Source organism: Mustelus asterias, chromosome 3 (assembly GCF_964213995.1).
Source record: "Mustelus asterias chromosome 3, sMusAst1.hap1.1, whole genome shotgun sequence".
Lineage (NCBI taxonomy): Eukaryota > Metazoa > Chordata > Chondrichthyes > Carcharhiniformes > Triakidae > Mustelus > Mustelus asterias.
Genome location: NC_135803.1, coordinates 65,204,465 through 65,224,635, shown reverse-complemented (window position 1 = coordinate 65,224,635; position 20,171 = coordinate 65,204,465). Strand labels below are relative to the sequence as shown.

The 20,171-nt window shown below is 44.1% G+C and overlaps 1 protein-coding gene across 10 annotated transcripts in view; it reads left to right on the top strand.

Annotated features, from left to right (window-relative positions):
• Positions 1–20,171, top strand: part of LOC144491367 (ubiquitin carboxyl-terminal hydrolase 47-like) — a 67,304-nt gene that overhangs the window by 12,233 nt on the left and 34,900 nt on the right. For 8 of the 10 annotated variants that reach the window (XM_078209081.1, XM_078209080.1, XM_078209078.1 and 5 more), the window contains exons 5-8: positions 2,488–2,576; positions 3,574–3,705; positions 5,543–5,638; positions 18,472–18,603. In XM_078209081.1, coding sequence (XP_078065207.1) covers positions 2,488–2,576; positions 3,574–3,705; positions 5,543–5,638; positions 18,472–18,603 — 449 coding nt within the window. The remainder of the gene's footprint in view (positions 1–2,487; positions 2,577–3,573; positions 3,706–5,542; positions 5,639–18,471; positions 18,604–20,171) is intronic. The other 2 variants (XM_078209082.1, XM_078209084.1) reach the window with 2 other exon arrangements.

Below are 20,171 nucleotides of genomic sequence, written 5' to 3'. Positions count from 1 at the left end.
GGCATTGAGGTCTTTCGTTGAGTGATCATTGTTTTTTTTAATGCAACAACACTGGACATTTTATTTACATAAAAAATATTTACATAAAAATGTTGCTCTGAAATCTTTGCTGGGCTCAGGGTTTGATTTTCCCACTTGTGTGCCTCTGTACGGAATGCATTTCTGGTGATGATGTAGCCGTATTGATGATTTTCGAGGACTCATTCTGATACGTGGTTCTCAAGATCAGGTCAGCAGCTGATTCCTCATCTCATTGTGTATTTGGTCTTGGACATCTTCTTCAGGCTGGATTCATCCTCCTTTTTCAGACCAGTTTAGTACTAATACCAAATTCCCTAACATAGGCTGGAATTCTCCCAACCCATCATGGTGGGTTTGCTGGTGGGCAAGAGCGGAGAATCTAGTGTCACCCAGCGTAAAATTACATTGCAATTCACTTAATGGCCAGTCGGTGGTCCTGCTGACGGGAGGTGTGAATACTAATGTATTAATTTGCATCTTATGAATGCTTATTAAAACAACTGCCTGCCAGTGTCCCATCAGGCCTTCCTTTCTTGTGTCACACAAGTGGGAAATCATGTCAGCGTCAAACCCGATTGATAGAGTGGTGTGCACAGGGCAGTCTTCAGTTCGCCAGAGACTTTGAGGTCAGTGCAACAACTTTCTTCTGCCATAGTGCAGCACTGCTCCTAATGCGCTGTTCACCACTTTGCCAGGGCAGACTGGTCCCTGCCCTCAATCTCCATGTCGAGATGGTCTTCATGGTCAGCACCATGCTGCTGGACCCATGGATTGTCCTGTGTCACTGTCTTTCTTGGTTCAGTACTGCACCTGGGGCTGGGGAGTACAGGAGTCTCCTACCTCTGGTGCCACACACTAGTGTCTATCTGAACAGCAGTATGCTGTGGGACCCATGCAGCCTCCGCAACAAAGTCCAAAGTTTGACCGGGGGTAGAGTGTGAGGTGAGGAGTGGGGGTTAGTTTTGGTGGTCTGATGAAGACAAGGGATGGGGGCAATATGGAAGGAGGGTTATGCAAGGAGTTGGGGTGGGGATAGGGTGAGATTTCATGATGGCAGGCAGAGGGGTGAGGTGGTGGATAACGAAGACAATGAAAAGCAGAGGGAGGACTGAGGGGAGGGATAATGGACCCACACAAGGCTGCATGAAAAGCTCACAGACAAAAGGATCAAAGGGATATCACACTGTTTACTGGAAGGGGATAAATGAAGATTCCAGAGGCAGTGGATGAAGGTCCAAGTAGGGCATGGGTGCCTTGCAGGTAATGGGCTCATGGAGGGGGTGGGCGGGGGGGGGGGGGGGGGGGGGGGGGGGGGGGAGAGGAGGTGTTTGAATAAAGGAAGAGACTTTTTTGAGGCTGTTAGCCTTTTCCCTCTGGGTTGTTGACATCCTGCACAGTCTGGTGAAGATAGGTGGGCTGGAGAGTGTGATATGAATGTGCGGGACTGGTATTTGACATGGTGCAAGACATTCAAACCTTTGTCAGCTGAAGGTGGGCGGACGACTCAGCTGCTGACCAACCAGGAGAGTCAGAGGGGAAAACACCTGTGAATAGTTAATGAGGGTCCAAGTTCAGAGTTTGGTGTGAGATCCCGCATTATGGTCAGCGGAATAGGCAGAGCTGCTTGCCACCGTACATACTTATTTGATAAGTTAGCAGCTGCTACAACGGAAACCAGCTTCATACTTCATTCTTTTGCTAGAGGAACCATTTCTCTACATGTGAGTGTATCTTAACCTCCCATGCATCATCTTGGCAATAAGGTCTGTATCACTTTCTTGGTCCCATGGGCTGATGGTGTATCAGGTGTGTAAAATATGCATTTCTGAAATGCAAAAAATGAGGCCATCTCCTAATGTGAGCATAGCATTCCTCAGCAGAAGTATGGGCCTAAACATGGTATCTGGCCCTGAAGAAATGGGATCCTTTTGTATATCTATTTACTCATACACTATGATCTTTGGTATGTGAAATTCAACAAGACAATGCTTTGCCCAAAACATTTACATGGAAGTATGCCATGGCATAATTTGAAGGCCAGAAATATAGTAGATAAATATACTAGAAAAGGCATTTTATAGCTCTGCAAAAGTGATACTGGAGAATAAATTTTCCTGTACCATATTTGGAGAATTAAGGACTGAGGTAAGTGCATCCTAATTTGTCATGTTCCTAATTTTCTCATTAATGAGAACCTGCTTGTCAGAAATTATATTATTCCAGTCATCAGAGTGAATATAGTTTTATTTATTTATATGGTAATTTATTTTCATTAATGATTTTATCTCCAAACTGATAATTCATTCAAGAATGGTCTCTGAGAAGTATCCAATGTCAGCCTCTATGGTGCCACTATATTTTCCAACATTATTGTCGTTTCCTGAATTTTCAACAAACATTTTTTATTTCAAGTTCACACTAACTGAAGTACAGAACTATAAAGATTACTTTTGGATTATTTTTAAGTATTCAAACAACAGGATATAGAAGAATATTTCCGATGGTTACTGAATGAAGTTGACAGAGAAAGTGATGGGTCTTGCAAAATATTGCAGGTGAGCTTAGAATGGAGGAGAGATTTTAAAATCAATTCTTGCATATTAATAAAGTTAACCTAAGCAAGTTTTCCTTGGGTTTCTTTATCTTGTCAGCAAGTGTTATCTGGATTGATTATCTCAATCAATTGCATGAAAATGACCACATTCACACTGTTACATTTTATACTGCCGTGATAATCTATAATTTGTGGCTTGTTGTTGCTATTAAATGTAACTTGAGGTGTTAATGTGGTACTGATCAGTAAATTAATATGTGTCATTCAACTCTTGCTGACCATCCATTTTCTAAATGATGTAAAGACGCTGCTGACTGGATGTTGGTTCTGACCCTGGCCACAAATATGTGCATTAGGGATATTAATTGTCATTATTGGCTCAATGATTTGCGAAGAAAAATGTGCACAATAGGACAAATTCAACAACCCCACCCTCCTGGTGGAGAGTTCTATGTTAGAGGAGGACCGATTGGAGATTTGGTGGTACAATCTCACCCCATCTCCGTCTCCAGTTCCCTTTTGAGCATAGCTCCCACCTGGCATTGTAACAGAGCTGTACCAATCTGTTTACAAATATTTCCAGGCAGCTGCTAACATGCATACAGTGATGGGCACTTCAACTGGTCTTAACGTCTGTGTAAAGCATGCGTAAAATGCAGAGGTCAAGAGTCCGAGTTTTGATTTCTGGAGAGCGCAAGTGAGAGAATTTTAGATGAAGATAGAATCAGACTGGACTCTGATGCCTCCTTGATGAGCAAATTCTGGGCTCACATGAAAAGATAATGCTTGTTCAAAATACCATCTGGATGTTGATTGCTATGCAACCATATCCATATGATGGCATGCATCATCATCTAAAAGATGCAAGGAAAAAGGAAGTAAATAGAAAAATACATGAAGGTTTGTTTGTTTCTTTAGTCATTGAGGGAATGTGAAGGATAGAGGGGAGAGAAAAAAACATGGAAAAGGTGAAGATTCTAAAATAATTCTTTTTCCAGATCTACCAGAGTAAAGTGATTAATTCTCTGGAGTGTTTGAAATGCAAGATTGAATCCCCGGAGGAATGCATTCTTTTGGATATCCCTTTGAGCATTCCCCCATTTGAGCATTCTGATCATTTCAGCAGTGTGGTAAGTAGCACATCAATGTTCTTAGTTACAATTCCAGCAAATCCTAATTAATAATAGGACCACAATGAGGGTCAGTTTCAAAATGAAAATCATGAATGCTGTCCCAGGCTAGAAATATAGGCTACAAATCTCTGCACTGACCTTCTGGTATTGATCTGAGGAGGAGTCAGATCTTTTTCCTGCACATTGCATCTGTTCCTGACCCTATCCTATATATTGACACTCAACAGGCACCCATGCCACTATAGCACTTGTGCCGTACATACCTCAGAGTTTGGGGGAAGGGGGGGCAGATGTGGCACTTTGCCACTGTACAAATGGATCCAGCCCAGCAAGTGTAATTCATTTTTAAAGGCTCATTTGGCTTTGTATGTCAATTTCATGTTATTTTTATTTCAGGAAATGGGTTCATTAAGTTTAAAATTCCCATTGCCACAGTTTTCTCAATGGTGCATTCCTCTGTGTTGTCAGGTTGCAATACATCTACAGGCAGAGATCCAACTATTACAATTCTTTTGAGTACCAGTGCCTTAGATGTCTATTTTTATCTTGATGTCTCTTTGTAACATGATGGCCAGGGAGATGAGCTCCAAGTGCTTGTGAAACCACCTGATGCCAGTCATGCTTAAGGCGACAGGGGCTTATTTCAGCAGCCAAGGGCATATGAACGTACATATTAGGAACAGAAGGAGGCCACTCAGCCCTTCGAGCCTGCTCTGCCATTCAATAAGATCATGGCTGATCTGTTCATAACTTCAACCCCACATTCCTGCCTACCCCGAAAACCTTTCACCCCCTTGTTAATCAAGAATCTTTTCAAAGTTTACTTATTAGTGTCACAAGTAGGCTTACATTAACACTGCAACAAAGTTACTGTGAAAATCCCCTAGTCGCCACATTCCGTCGCCTGTTTGGTTACTCTGAGGGAGAGTTTAGCATTGCCAATGCACCTAGCCAGCCCGTCTTTCAGACTGTGGGAGGAAACCGGAGTACCTGGAGGAAACCCATTCAGACATGGGGAGAACATGCAGATGCCGCAGACAGTTACCCAAGCCAGGAATCGAACCAGATCCCTGGCGCTGTGAGGCAGCAGTGCACTGACAACAATCCCACCCAGGCTCTATCCCCAGAACCCCACATATTTACCCTGTTAATCTCCCTGACACTAAGGGGTAATTTAGCATGGCCAATCCACCTAATCCACATATCTCTGGAAGGAAACTGGAGCACCCGGAGGAAACCCACGCAGGCATAGGGAGAAGGTACAAACTCCACTCACCCAGTCACCGAGGCCGGGTGAATGAAACAATTGTTTTGTTGATTGTTGAAATAAGCATGCTAAGATGTTTACAATACCACAAACTAGGGGAGGCGATGGCCTAGTGGTATTATCATTATAATTCAGCTGGGGACCCGGGTTCAAATCCCGCCACAGTAGATGGTGGAATTTGAATTCAATAAAAGATATCTGTCTACTGGTTACCGTGAAACTATTGCTGATTGTTGGAAAAACCCTTTTGATTCACTAATGTCCTTTAGGGAAGGAAATCTGCCATCCTTACCTGATCTGGCCTACATGTGACTCCAGAGCCACAGCAATGTGGTTGACTCTAAAATGCCCTCTGAAATGGCCGAGCAGGCCACTTAGTTCAAGGACTATTAGGGATGGGCAATAAATGCTGGCCAGCCAGCGACGGTCATGTCCCACAGATTAATTTTTTTTTAATTTTGTAAAGTGAATTGGTGAAAATGTGACAAAAAAATCAATTATATTCCAACTATCACCTATTTTCATAAAATTCTGCTGAAAAAAAGTCACTTCTAATTGTCTTTTTAGATTAAATGTCTTGATGCATTTTTGAAAGAGACAATTCTGAATGGAGATAATTTGTGTTACTGTGAAACCTGTGGGAAGAAAACAGAGACAAAGACGGTGAGTTAATTTTCTATTCCTCTAACTCAAACTGGTAACTTTGTTGTAAACATTAATTAGGACAGGCAAAATGTTCCATACGCTAGATATTTGTATTACTCGGCAAATGTAAAAAGCATAACTCAAGATTTTATCAACAATACGTATTCGCGTAAGTTCCAGTTCCCAGAATAAAATCAATGACTCAGCATCCACTGTCTTCGGTGGAAGAGAATTCCACAGACCGATGACCCTCCGAGGTAAAAACTTCTCTTCATCTCCATCTTAAAAGGGAGAACGCTTATTTTAAAACCACGTTTCCTCATTCCAGACTCCCAAGAAGAGGAAGCATTTACCCAGCCAAGTGCCCTACGGATTTTAAATAGATAAACTCTCATTCTTTAAACTTCAGTTCCTGATTGATAGCACCTGATTGTACGTACAACTCATTGCTTTAAGGATTTTCCCTTTTTAATCGCTTTTTGAAGAATTGTTCATCCAAATCTGGGACCTGTTATATGGAACCGCACAGAAAACAATTATCAATGACGCAGTAAACACAGCAAACTAGCACTGAGAGGTCACTTAGAGACAGATCAGAGATTGAGATGGGAGTGACCGATCAGAGATGGTATGATTCTGTATATCATGGACCTGGACTGGAGCAGTAAAACACCCAACAGCAGATATTCCAACTGGCTTCAAAAAGTTTCATATTTGTCCTTGACCATTCAAAAATTAGTCAAATTATATCTGGTTGTGGTGCATAATATCATATGGTCATATCTGTATAGCATGTATGGCTGAGTTCTTTATACCTGTGCTTTGAAATAATCAAGGAGGAGTAAGTAATAGAATGATGAAGGGCTAATAGCAATTGAATTTTGTCAGTCAATTTACTTGCATTATAACTCACAAAGTGCATTAGGATTGATGTGACCACACATTTGATTTGATTTATTATTGTCACATGTGTTAACATACAGTGAAAAGTATTGTTTCTTGCGCGCTATACAGACAAAACATACCGTTCATAGAGAAGGAAACGAGAGAGTGCAGAATGTAGTGTTACAGTCATAGCTAGGGTGTAAAGAAAGATCAACTTAATGCAAGGTAAGTCCATTCAAAAGTCTGACAGCAGCAGGGAAGAAGCTGCTCTTGAGTCGGTTGGTACGTGACCTCAGACTTTTGTATCTTTTTCCCGAAGGAAGAAGGTGGAAGAGAGAATGTCCGGGGTGCGTAGGGTCCTTAATTATGTTGGCTGCTTTGCCAAGGCAGCGAGAAGTATAGACAGAGTCAATGGATGGGAGGCTGATTTGCATGATGGATTGGGCTACCTTTACGACCTTTTGTAGTTCCTTGCGGTCTTGGGCAGAGCAGGAGCCATACCAAGCTGTGAAACAACCAGAAAGAATGCTTTCTATGGTGCATCTGTAAAAGTTGGTGAGAGTCGTAGCTGACATGCCAAATTTCCTTAGTCTTCTGAGGAGGTAGAGACGTTGGTGGGCTTTCTTAACTATAGTGTCGGCATGGGGGGATCAGGACAGTTTATTGGTGATCTGGACACCTAAAAACTTGAAGCTCTCGACCCTTCCTACTTTGTCCCCATTGATGTAGACAGGGGCATCCTTAACGCTTCCTAAAATCGATGACAACCTCCTTCATTTTGTTGACATTGAGGGAGAGGTTATTATTGCCGCACCAGTTCACCAGATTCTCTATCTCATTTCTGTACTCTGTCTCATCATTGTTTGAGATCCGACCCACTACGGTGCTGTCGTCAGCAAACTTGAAAATCGAATTGGAGGGGAATTTGGTCGCACTGTCATAAGTGTATAAGGAGTATAGTATTACACCTGTAATACCCTGGGTCACTGTCTGTCTGGAGTTTACACGTGCTTCCTGTGTTGTCTGAGTGGGTTTCCTCCGGGTGCACCGATTTCACCCCACAGTCCAAAGATAGGTGGATTGGTCATGCCATATTGCCCGTTAGTGACAAATGATGTGTAGGTGAGATGGATTAGCCAGGGTAAATGTACAGGGAGAGGGCAGAGGGGGATCCTGGTTCAGATGCTCTTTCGGAGTGTCAATGCAGACTCGATGGGCCGTATGGTCTCCTTCTGCACTGTCGGGATTCTATAGTTCAAGGATACTACATGCAGTTTTGATCTCCATATTTAAAGATGGATATACTTGTATTGCAGGTAGTACAGCAAAGAATTACAGGATTGGTTCCTGGAATGAGAGAGGTGTCTAGTGATGGGAGGTTGAGTAAATTGGGTCTATTCTCACTGATTTAGGAAAATGAGAGATGATCTCATTGAAACATACAAGATTCTGAAGGGGCTTTACAGGGCAACCACTGAAAGGTTGTTTCTCCTGGTTCAGGAAGCAAAGGAATATAGGAGCTGGGGTAGCCTATTTGACCCTTTGGGCCTGCCCCACTACTCAATAAGGTCATGGCTGATTTGGTTGTGGTCACGACCTCGCTTTCCTGTCTGTCGCTAAAAGTGTTGACTTATTGATCAAAAATTGGTTCAACCTAGCCTTGAATAAATTCAATGACCCAGCACTGCCTTCTGTGGAAGAGAATTCCGATGACCCTCTGAGGTAAAAATTCTCTTCATCTCCATCTTAAAAGGGAAACGCTTATTTTAAACCCATGTTTCCTCATGCTAGACTCCCAAGAAGAGGAAGCATTTACCAAGAAAAGTGCCCTAAGCATTTTGTATAATAGATAAATTCTCATTCTTTAAACTTCAGTGCATAATATATTCAACCTTTCTTCGTAAGTTAAGCCCTTCGTATCAAATGAGTTGAGTGAATCTTCTCTGAACTGCTTCTAATACAATTATATCCTTTTTCAAGCAAGGACACCAAAATTATACACAGTACTCCAAGTACAGGCCTGAAAGGTTTGGTTGTCAGGCCTGGGAGCGGATGTAGAATACGCTACCAGGTGTGAATTCACACTGGGTGACCAATTAAGGTCTGCCTAGCGTGAAATGCATCTTCCAGTTGGCCTGAAAGTGAGGGTGGGGGTGAGAACGAGATGGATACCGGGTACAGTAATATTTCCCGGGATTTTGGTAACTTCAATTAAACTTCCAGTGGAAAAGCAGAAGTCCTCCAACTTGGGAAAAAATTTGGTGTTAATATAGCAGCTTTTTGTCTGTAAACTGATTCTGACTAAAATCTTCACTGACGCAATGCATTTGTGTATAGTAGCTCCGAAATATGCCTTGACAATTTACAAGCCCAGCCCAACATCTGGGGGCGGGGGGGGGAGGGTGTAAGAATTGGGGGAGGGGTTGCCTTCATGTACTTACATCAGTGAAGAAAGGAAAAAGTAATGAATAAGAATTTCTCCAGCTCCTTTCGTGACCTCAGGACAACACTTTGCAACTGTCATTAGGGAGTTTGCTTGTTGGATCTTTCACATCAATCGAATGAGGGTAGACATGCGCCGGAACTCTACCGCCTCGTCCACCACGGATTCAGAGCAGGCATGGAGCGGACAATGGAAATGTTCGTTGACCTCGGGAGGAAATTTCCGTTCTCGCTTGACCAAAGCTGTAAAGTCCTGCCCATAGTCTCAGATTAACAGCTCATTTGAACACTGCCATCACAGACAGTGTAGCACTGTCTCAGGACTTGGTGGATGATGAGTCTGGGAAAGGGTGTGTAGATAGTTTGAGTCATGTTGAGATCAAAAAGGAGGAGTTATTGGGGTTCTTGAGAAACATTAAGATAGACAAATCCCCAGAGCCTGATGGGATATACCCTAGAATACAGAGAGGCAAGGAAGTAAATTGCTGGGGCCTTGAGAGAAATCTTTGTATCCTCACTGGCTACAGGGGAGGTCCCAGAGGATTGGAGAATAGCCAATGTTGTTCCTTTGCTTAAGAAGGGTAGCAAGAATAATCCAGGTAATTACAGGCCAATGAGCCTTACATCAGTGGTAGGGAAATTATTGCAGAGGATTCTTCGAGACAGGATTTATTCCCACTTGGAAATAAGTGGACGTATTAGTGAGAGGCAACATGGTTTTGTGAAGGGAAGGTCGTGTCTCACTCACTTGATCGAGTTTTTCGAGGAAGTGACAAAGCTGATTGATGAGAGTAGGGCAGTGAATGTTGTCTACATGGACTTCAGTAAGGTGTTTGACAAGGTCCCTCATGGCCGAAGGTGAAGTCACATGGGATCAGAGATGAGCTGGCGACGTGGATACAAAACTGGCTCAGTCAAAGAAGACAGAGGGTAGCAGTGGAAGAGTGCATTCCTGAATGGAGGGCTGTGGCAACTGGCATTCCTCAGGGATCAGTGCTGGGATCTTTGCTATTTGTAATACATTTTCCTCCAAAGCATTTATATATAACTGGATTGATTAGTAAGTTTGTGGACGACACAAAGGTTGGTGGATTTGCGAATAACGATGAGGACCATCAGAGGATACAGCAGGATATAGATCAGTTGGAGACTTGGGCGGAGAGGTGGCAGATGGAGTTTAATCCAGACAAATGTGAGATAATGCATTTTGGAAGGTCTCATACAAATAGGAAATATACAGTAAATGGCAGAATCCTTAAGAGTATTGATAGGCAGAGGTATCTGGGTGTACAGGTACACAGGTCACTGAAAGTGGCAATGCAGGTGGAGAAGCCAGTCAAGAAGGCATATGGCACGCTTGCCTTCATCGGCCGGGGCATTGAGTTTAAAAATTGGCAAGTCATGTTGCAGCTTTATCGAACCTTAGTTAGGCCGCATTTGGAATATAGTGTTCAATTCTGGTCGCCACACTACCAGAAGGATGTGGAAGCTTTGGAGAGGGTACAGAAAAGATTTACCAGGATGTTGCCTGATATGGAGGGCATCAGCTATGAGGAGAGGTTGGAGAAACTTGGTTTGTTCTCACTGGAATGACGGAGGTTGAGGAATGACCTGATAGAAGTCTACAAGATTATGAGAGGCATGGACAGAGTGGATAGTCAGAAGCTTTTTCCCAGGGTGGAAGAGTCAATTACTAGGGGGCACAGGTTTAAGGTGTGAGGGGCAAGGTTTAAAGGAGATGTACGAGACAGATTTTGTACATAGGGTGGTGGGTGCCTGGAACTCGTCGCTGGGGGAGGTAGTGGAAGCAGATACGATCGTGACTTTTAAGGGGCGTCTTGACAAATACATGAATAGGATATGAATCGAGGGATATGGTCCCCGCAAGGGTAGGGGATTTTAGTTCAGTCGGGCAGCATGGTCGGTGCAGGCTTGGAGGGCCGAAGGACCTGTTCCTGCACTGTAATTTTCTTTATTTGTTCTTTGTTCTTTGACTGAGCTGGGACTGTAAGCCCATGTGCTTAACTCTCTGGAGTGGGACTGTAACCCACAACCTTCTGAATTCCAGAGAGCTGCGCAACCAATATGGTAGAGGCCCCTACTATCAAGGATGCATCTGCTTTACCTGACATTGCAGTAGCTTGGACTGCCCAGCTGAGGTGGCGTGGCTGGGGCTAATCAGCATGGTGGGCAGGAAGGGGGGGTTACAGAGTGAGAGAGGGGTTGCTGGGGCTGCAAGTGTGGTCATTCCCTTTTTGTAGGGGAATCCCTTTTTTTAAAAAAAAAAGTTTTAATAGTGCAGGGATTTGGTCATATTCAACGTCTACTGCTGGCTCAGTTGGGAAACCCCCAATGACAACCTGCAGTATTTGAATGCTAGCTTATAATGAAGGCCTGGGTCATGGGGAATCTGATGTTCACGGACCTCCGACCCTCAGCTCAGTGCCACTTCCCCATAAGTGGCACGGTGACATAGTGGTTAGCACTGCAGTCTCACAATGCGAAGGACTCCGGTCTGATTCCAGCCTTGGGTGACTGTCTGTGTGGGTTTCCTCCTGGTGCTCCGGTTTCCTTCCGCAGTCCAAAGATGTGCAGGTTTGACCATGTTTTAATGTCCCAAGATGTGTTGGTTAAGGGGATTAGCAGGGTAAAAGTGTGGGACTATGGAGATAGAGCATCCCACTCAAGCCCTCCCCTTCTCTCTTTCGGAGGGTCAGTGCAGACTTGATGGGCTGGATGGCCTCTTTCTGCACTGCAGGGTTTTTATGATTCTATGAATTACAACGGCAATATGCCAAATGGCTGTTGACATTTTCAATATGTTTTGTAAAGGTCAATGTTCCCCAGTGTTTGTATAGATTGATCATTCTGTTAGAACTTTGGCACAGTAAAGTTCACAGTAGGTGAACCAGCTTAGAAACTTAATGCAATCAAAAGGAAATTTGGCAATACTGAGAAATGTGACAGCAGCAAAATTATAAATGAAATGAAAGTCGTTGTGCTCTGGGGGCCTTTAATCCTGTCCTGGATGGAAAATTGATAAAACATAACGCTTGCTTGCCTTGAGCAATGTGAAATCTATATTAACAGGTTTTTAATGGTCTTAATTGGCTCTTTAATTGTAGGCGGGTGTTGCTCCGACTGCAACCTCAATATTATACTTGTGCACCACACATCAGGACACATCTGACGTAATTTCATGCAATATTACGTGCATCCAATACACCTGACCTCCGGAACATCTAGGAGGGGACTTATAATTCAGGCCATGGTCTCACCCAGTACAGCTGCAATAAAACTTCCCCTTTTTCATATTCCATTCCCCTTGTCATAAACACCGACATTCTATTTGCCTTCCTCATCACTTGCTGTACCTGCATAGTAACGTTTACATTCTTCCTTAAGTAAGGAGATCAGAACTGCTCACAGTATATGGTCTCACCAATGCCCTGTATAACTGAAGCATGTATTTAACTGTCAATATCAGAATTTTCCAGATCATAACTGAAGCATAACATCCTTACTTCGATGCTCAATTCCTCGTATTATAAAGGAGAGCATTCCTTTACTTGATTACATGTTTACCTGCATGATTTATGCACAAGAACACCGAGATCCCTCTGCACATCAGAATCATCAGGAGGTTTCCTTGCTGAAACCTTGGAGATTTGGCCTGATGCCATAAGGTCCAGAATTGATGTTGAGAACTGCTAGGGCTCTCTTCCAACTGTATAATACCTCAGATAGGTCTGTCCTGCAGGGATTAGGAATGATGATGGTGGAATCTGGGACATTGTAAGATATGATTCTGTGAGTATGACCATATCAGGCTGTTGCTTCACTAGTCTATGGGACAGCTCTCTAAATTTTGGCACTAGTTCCCAGATGTTTGTTCAGACCATAAGAGCAGAAATAGGCCATTTCGGCCCATTAAGTTTACTCTGCCATTCAATGAGATCATGACTGATCTGATGTGATAATCCTCAATTCCACTTCCCGCCTTATCCCCATAATCCTTGATTCCCTTAATGACTAAAAATCCTGTCTATCTCAGCTTTGAACATAGTAAATGACCCAGTCTCTGCAGCCCTCTGTGGTAATGAATTCCACAAATTTGCTACCCTCTGAGAGAAGAAATTCCTCCTCATCTCTGTCTTAAATGGACAACCTCTTATTCTGAGATTGTGCCCTCTGGTCTGAGACTCTCCCACGAGGGGAAACAACCTTTCACCATCTATTCTGTCAAGCTCTTCAAAATCAATATGTCTCAATAAGTCTGCCTCCCATTCTTCCAAACTCCAATCAGTAAAGACTCTCCCTACTCAACCTTTCCTCATAAGAAAATCTCTCCATACCCGGGGTCAACCTAGTGAACCTTCTCTGGACTGCCTGCAATGCCAGTATATATTTCTTTAGATAGTGGGACCAAAACTGTTCACAGTATTTCAGGTGTGGTTTAACTAGTGCCTTGTAAAACTCCATTCCCTTTGAAATAAAGACCAAAATTCCATTTTCCTTCCCTATTGCATGCTAGTTTTTTGTGATTTATGCACGAGGACTCCCAAATCCCTCTGTACTGAAGCTTTCTGCAGTCTTTCTCCATTTAAATAATATTCAGCTCCTTTTATTCTTCGTCACAAAGTGCATAAACTCACATTTTCCTACATTATATTCTATCTGCCTAGTTTTTGCCCACTCACTTAACATTCTTTATCCCTCTGTAGAGTCTTTGTATTATCCTTAATACTTGCTTTTCCACCTATTTTTGTGTCATCTGCAAACTTGGCAATAATACATTCACTTCCTCATCCAAGTCAGAATATAGGCCGCAATTCTCCCAAAAAAGTTCTAAGTGTGGGAAAACTGGTGCAAATCACGGCAGTGTTTTCAGTGCAACTTCACACTCGAATATCCCATACCCTGTGCAATGGAGAGGTCACAATCCTGAATATAATTAAAAGCCCAGGAGGGGAGGCCTGTTCACGCTGAAGGTTGACAGTTCCGGGCCTCTGCGCATGCGGAGTGGCCCCGATCTGTCATCTCCTGATCACTGTCCAGCCCGGGACCTTCACAGTACTGCCTCTCCACCCCTCCCACAGCCCAATCGCGGCCCCCACGAGTATTCCCAGGCCAGCTCTGACCGCTCCCCCCCCCCTTCGTCCCGGAGCACCCCGATCTGCAGACCACGCCCTCCCAGCCTGCCCCGATCAATGGCCTCCCTCCAGCCCCAACTGATTCCAATGTAGAGTGGCAGTGGAAACCCCCCCATCCCACATCTAGGCCCTGCCCCCTTGGCACTGCCATGCCAAGGTTCCCCCTGGGCAGGGGGCACGGGCGTTGATAGGGTCCCCATGCCCAGGGAGCACCACCCCTCTGCTGCCTGACCCCCTGGGGGACTCCGATTGCTCCCCCCTTCACTCCAGCGGGGTTGTCTCACTAGTTCCCCGAACGTGGGGAGCTAGTCTGAATCCCGCTGGAGTGAAATACTCCTGGCAGGGTGGGAGATGCAGGCCCGGAAAATTTGATCCCGGGTCCACTAATCGCGTTAAAAAGAGATGGTGTTCCCGTCGGTTTCTAGCATGGTTCCGACGGCGCTGGATATCCGGCGCTGGGAGATGTGTGCGCGTCGAGAATGTATGTGCGAATCCCGCGAATCAGTCGACATGTAATTCTCCCAGCCTGCTGCGCTGAAACATTAGTGTGGCGGGATGGGAGAATCGTCCCCATATATTGTAAATAATTGTCGCTCCGGCATTGATCTCTGTGGCACTCCACTAATTACAGGTTGCCATCCTGAGAATGCACCTCTATCTTCTATTGTTTCGCCAATCCTATATCAATGCTAATATAACACCCCAAACAACATGGGCGCCTATCTTGTTAAGTAGCCTTTTGTGCAGTACCTTATCAAACGTTTTGGGAAATCAATGGGGCTAGGTTTTCTATTATTGTTTCCAGTGTCTAGGTCGATGCCAAGTTGTAGGCTTTGTAGCAGTTTGACATATCTGACTAGGCCATTTCAGAGAGACCCACATTATTTTGGGTCTGGAGTCACATGTAGACCAGACCAGGTAAGGACAGCCGATTTCCTTCCCGAAAGGGCATTGGTGAACCAGATGGGTTTTTATGACAATAGAGAATCATCGCTATTACCAAGATTAGCTTTTTTTTAATTCAAGATTTACTAACTGAATTAAAATTCCACCAGTTTTTAACTTGTGTTAGGCTTCATTTGTACTGGAGCATTAGCCTGGTCCTCTGGATTACTAGTTTGGTGTCATTATCACTACACCACGGCCTCTCCCAGTTGAGGCACCATAACTGAGCCTTGTAGTACTCCACTGAATACAGCTTGCCAATTAGAAAAAGACCCATTTACACCTACTTTCTGTTTCCTGTTAGCTAACTAATCCATTGATTTCCCAAAACGTTTGATAAGGTACTGCACAAAAGGCTACTTAACAAGATAAGAGCCCATGTTGTTTTATGCTAAGTTTTCTGCTTCAGGATCAGGGGCCCATTATTTAAGACAAAGAAACTTATTCACTACTCCATAGGGTTGTGTATGCTGCATCATTGAATATATTTACACGTGAGGCATACAGATTTTTGTTCTCTCAGGGAATCAAGAGATATGGAAAGCAATTGTGAAGCAGAAGCCATTGTGGCCATGATTGTATTGAAAGGTACAGTAGGTTCAGTGGGGCATATGGTCTGCACTCATACTTCATATGTTTTTCTGAGGCAATTAAACAATAGAATTACAAAAGTTCTAAAAAGTTTTAGAAATCTAAAGGCTCTAAAAACATGTTATTTCCCTATGTAAATGTGAATACATTTTGGAGTCAAAAGTGAATAAAGAGGATATCAAAAAGGAATATACGAAAAAGTGACAGAATAATTCTAGCTACTGATCTCAATTTGAATTAGAGGGGGCTGTGACAAAGGCCATTCCGTTGTCAAACTTTGGTCCAATCCTTTTGCGTCCATTTTACAGCATAGCTGAAAGGAGATGGAAAGTGTTTTGGGACCACATTGAAGGGCATTATCAGTGGCAGAGCCACCCCCGCCCCCCCCGTCCCCCGACAAGCTGCAAGTTAAGTGCAGGTGGCATATTTCTACATCTGATTCTTATCTGTCTCTGAAGACTGTTCCCCAAACGCCCTGTTCAGTTACTTGCTAACATAAGGTCAGTCAGGCTCTGTTGACTGATGGTCACAATGGCTTACTCTAATACTGACTAAACATGATATCGTCTGATTGAGATACGTGTGAAGAACCATCCAGCATTATGGTTAGTCTGACCATCACACCTACCTGTGTCATTGAACCTGTTGTTATAATCTGCATTTTAAGATCAGGAGCTTCTACGTGCGCTAATCATTCACCAAAGTGTGGAATGCTCATCTCTGTCCAGAGACACAAGAATCTCTTTACTGGTGGATATGTGCAGAACAGCTGTTGTGCAGTCTGATCTACTTGGCATCTATCTATTGGTGTTCATTTTTTCCCCCAAACATCAGATAGCATGCTTCCATTTGAAAATTCATTGGTGTCTGATTAAAAACATGTTACGCTGAGCATTAAGTCTCATTACTGCTTAAACATCAATGGGGGAAAAAAAGATAAACAGTCAAATTAAGATTAACAATTGTTGACTTTTAAGTCCTTTGAACTCTCTTCAATATGCATCTGAGCACCATAGAACCTTGGGAGGGGGAGGAGGAGCGGGGGGGGGCTCAGATGTATCTCTGGTTGGGGGCGAGGAGGAGGGGGGGCCGGTCTGATCATCCTCTGGCGGGGGGGGAGGAGAGAGGTGGGTCGGATGGATCTCTGGGGGGGGTGGAGGAGGGAGGCAGGTCAGATGGATCTCTGGGGGGGCAGGGAGGTCTGCTGCCACTCTGCAGGCGATCAGTGGGGAGGGTGGAGGGCAGGGGTGTCCGCTGCCACTCTGCGGGTGATCCCTCCTCCCTACTGGAGGAACGAATCCCTCTTCCCAGAGTGGACGTGTGGCCACTCCGGGAGGAGGGATTCGTTCCTCCAGTGGGGAGGAGGGATCGCCTGCAGAGTGGCAGTGGACCCCTTGCCCCTCCCCCCCAGAGATCCATCTGAGCCGCCTTCCTCCTCCTCCCCCCCCCCCCCCCCGCCCCCCAGAGGATGATCTGACCCGCCCCCCTCCTCCTCCCCCCCCCAACCAGAGATACATCTGAGCCGCCCCCCTCCTCCTCCTGCCCCCCGCCCAGAGGACGATCTGTGTCAGAGAGCTGCTCTCTCCCCCGCTTTCTGCTTTTTCTCCCCCTGCAACTGGTTTTAATGATACATCACACAAACAACTAAATATATGCAAGTCAAATCCACACAAATGTAGTCAGGAACAGGAGGCACAGAATTAATGTGAATGGGTGTTGTCTAATTAACATACAAAGCAGTTTCTCCTTGCATTTAAGCCATGTAATAGTAGAAATAATCATAGAAATCATAGAATCATAGAAACCCTACAGTGCAGAAGGAGGCCATTCGGCCCATCGAGTCTGCACCGACCACAATCCCACCCAGGCCCAACCCCCACATATTTACCCACTAATCCCTCTAACCTACGCATCCCAGGACTCTAAGGGGCAATTTTTAACCTGGCCAATCAACCTAACCCGCACATCTTTGGACAACAGGAAAACTGGAATCTGTTTTTTCATTCCCTGTATCCTTCCTGTAGGAACACATTTTAATAAAATAAATGGGGATTAGATCATAAATTAAAAACACAACTTATTAATGACATCACAATAATTTGTGCATTTGTCAAAGTTCCACTGGTGTCAACACCAGTCAAGCAGTCCAGTGATGGTTGTTTCTAAAATCCAAAATTTTGAAGATTACTTTTTCTTCCAGAATTTGCTATAGTTGTCAACTTTAAATTCATCTTCAAATTGCTCCTCTTTCATTCTAGCTCTTTTGGGAACACATTTGTGCATTCTTGCTTTCCTTTCAGCTTCTGGCAGAAGGGAGACATCGACTGGCGTCATAATTTTTTTAGGCTCCTTGTATCGGATTTTGATAGTGGACCCATCAGGTCGAACCAGCAAAACAGGATACAGCCTGGCATAGACCTGCCTTCCAAAGCGAACTACTGATGTTCTATGCGAATTGTTCTGCCTGGGTACGCTGGACACAGGATACACAGCAGGAAGCAATCTTCCAGAAACATATGGCTGTAAAAAAGGCACAAACCGCCACAGCCGCGCGCTCCAGTCCAGTGCCCAGGCGCGCTTTTTCAAATTTTTTTCGAACTGCGCATGCACAGTTCAGAGCTCCGATCGTCCCGGCAGTGCTGAGCCCCGCCCACAGCGCGGATCGGACTGGAGCTGGCTGAAAGCGTATGGGCGCACTGGAAAGCGGATTTCGAGGTCGGATCTGTACTACGCCCAGATTCGGCACTTAGAATCAAAATGGTAAAATCGGGCCCAAAATGTCCCAAATAAGTTGACATCTGCATAACTGTTTGCCTGTCCCCTTTTTAATTTCAGAAATATTACTTTGAAAGTCTGCCAAAGATATTGGCTCTGCAGCTGAAAAGATTTGAGTTTGACTATACTGAGCTGCGTTTCACAAAGCTGCATGACAATGTCGAGATTCCACTGAAGTTAACATTTCGGAAGGTACACATTCATTTTGCTTTTCTATTTTTATAGAAGTTTCCCTTTTTGTAATCTTGGGTTAGAAACAATGACAAACTGGCACAGACTTCATTTCAGTATTAAAATTAAGGCCAAATTAATGCCTCCCTGTTTTAAGAAATTATTGACTTTACATGTTCATTAAAATTGCAGAAAGTTATGTCTGGTAATTAGCAGTGTAAGTACATTTAACTTTATTTAATGCAATGCATTGCTCTCTCTGACATATAAAAGGTACTAATTGAAACTTGTGAGTATCATTTCTTGAAGTAATGAGTTTTAAAGATTTTTAAATTTTTTTTATGACTTTCCCTTAGTCTTTTCTGACTCTATTAACCCATTATTTTCCACTCTCTCTCTCTCTGAGAGAAGTTTTAATGTGAACATGCAGTAGAAGCAAGGTGAGAGGTGAGTTTGCTCTGTTAGTGCATACCAAAACCAGAAGTGCAATTCAATGACAATTGATGGATTCTGGGGGTGGAAGAAGAACCTGTCAGTATGGAATCCCAACATTTCAAATTGGTGCCTCCTTATAGTGATGTGTCCTTAGATGTAATGCTGGGTCCTTTAAGAGTCCACAGGAAGATACTATTCCCTAATGATAGGAACAAGAAACCTGCTGATGAACCCAAGAAGGTGCGACTGGAAGCTGCTCAGGAGGTAAGCAATGGTAGTGGAGGGACACTCTTGGGAGTGGAATTCTCTCTTTTGGGACTAAGTCTGGTGGCAAGACAGAAATGTGGAGTGTTTCCCTCTGTAGAGTCTGGCTGGAAACCATGCTGTATCCTCCAGCCCTAACCTCTTTAATTATGCACCAGTGGATTTAGTGCCATATTCCTTGGCAGTGTGAGCATGATGGCATGAGTCCCATCATCATATCTGGGTGCCATATTGATAAATCTACCTGTAGATGCTCTCCCCACCCACTGCTGTGGGTGCTCTGGGGTCCACAGTTGCTGGCAGCCTCCGTTCAACATTAAGAGCATTCAAATGGTTATTGGATAAACATGTGGATGATATTGGAATAGTGTAGATTAGAGGGGCTTTAGATTGGTTCCACTGGTCGGCGCAACACCGAGGGCCGAAGGCCTGTACTGCGCTTCTATGTTCTATTCCAAATTTCAGAGACAATCCCAGGCATTGGTAAATCCCAACTTCTGCATGCCAAGTTTTTCCAGGCGTGGTTGGGCCTTCAATGCAGGTGGAGAAGGTAGTCAAGAAGGCATACGGCATACTTTCCTTCATCAGCTAGGGTATTGAGTTTATAAATTGGCAAGTCATGTTGCAGGTTTATAGAACCTTAGTTAGGCCGCACTTGGAATATAGTTTTCAATTCTGGTCGCCACACTACCAGAAGGATGTGGAGGCTTTGGAGAGGGTACAGAAAAGCTTTACCACGATGTTGCCTGGTATGGAGGGCATTAGCTATGAGGAAGGTTGGAGAAACTTGGTTTGTTCTCGTTGGAACGACAGAGGTTGAGGGGAGACCTGATAGAAGTCTACAAAATTATGAGAGGCATAGACAGAGTAGATAGTCAGAAGCTTTTTCC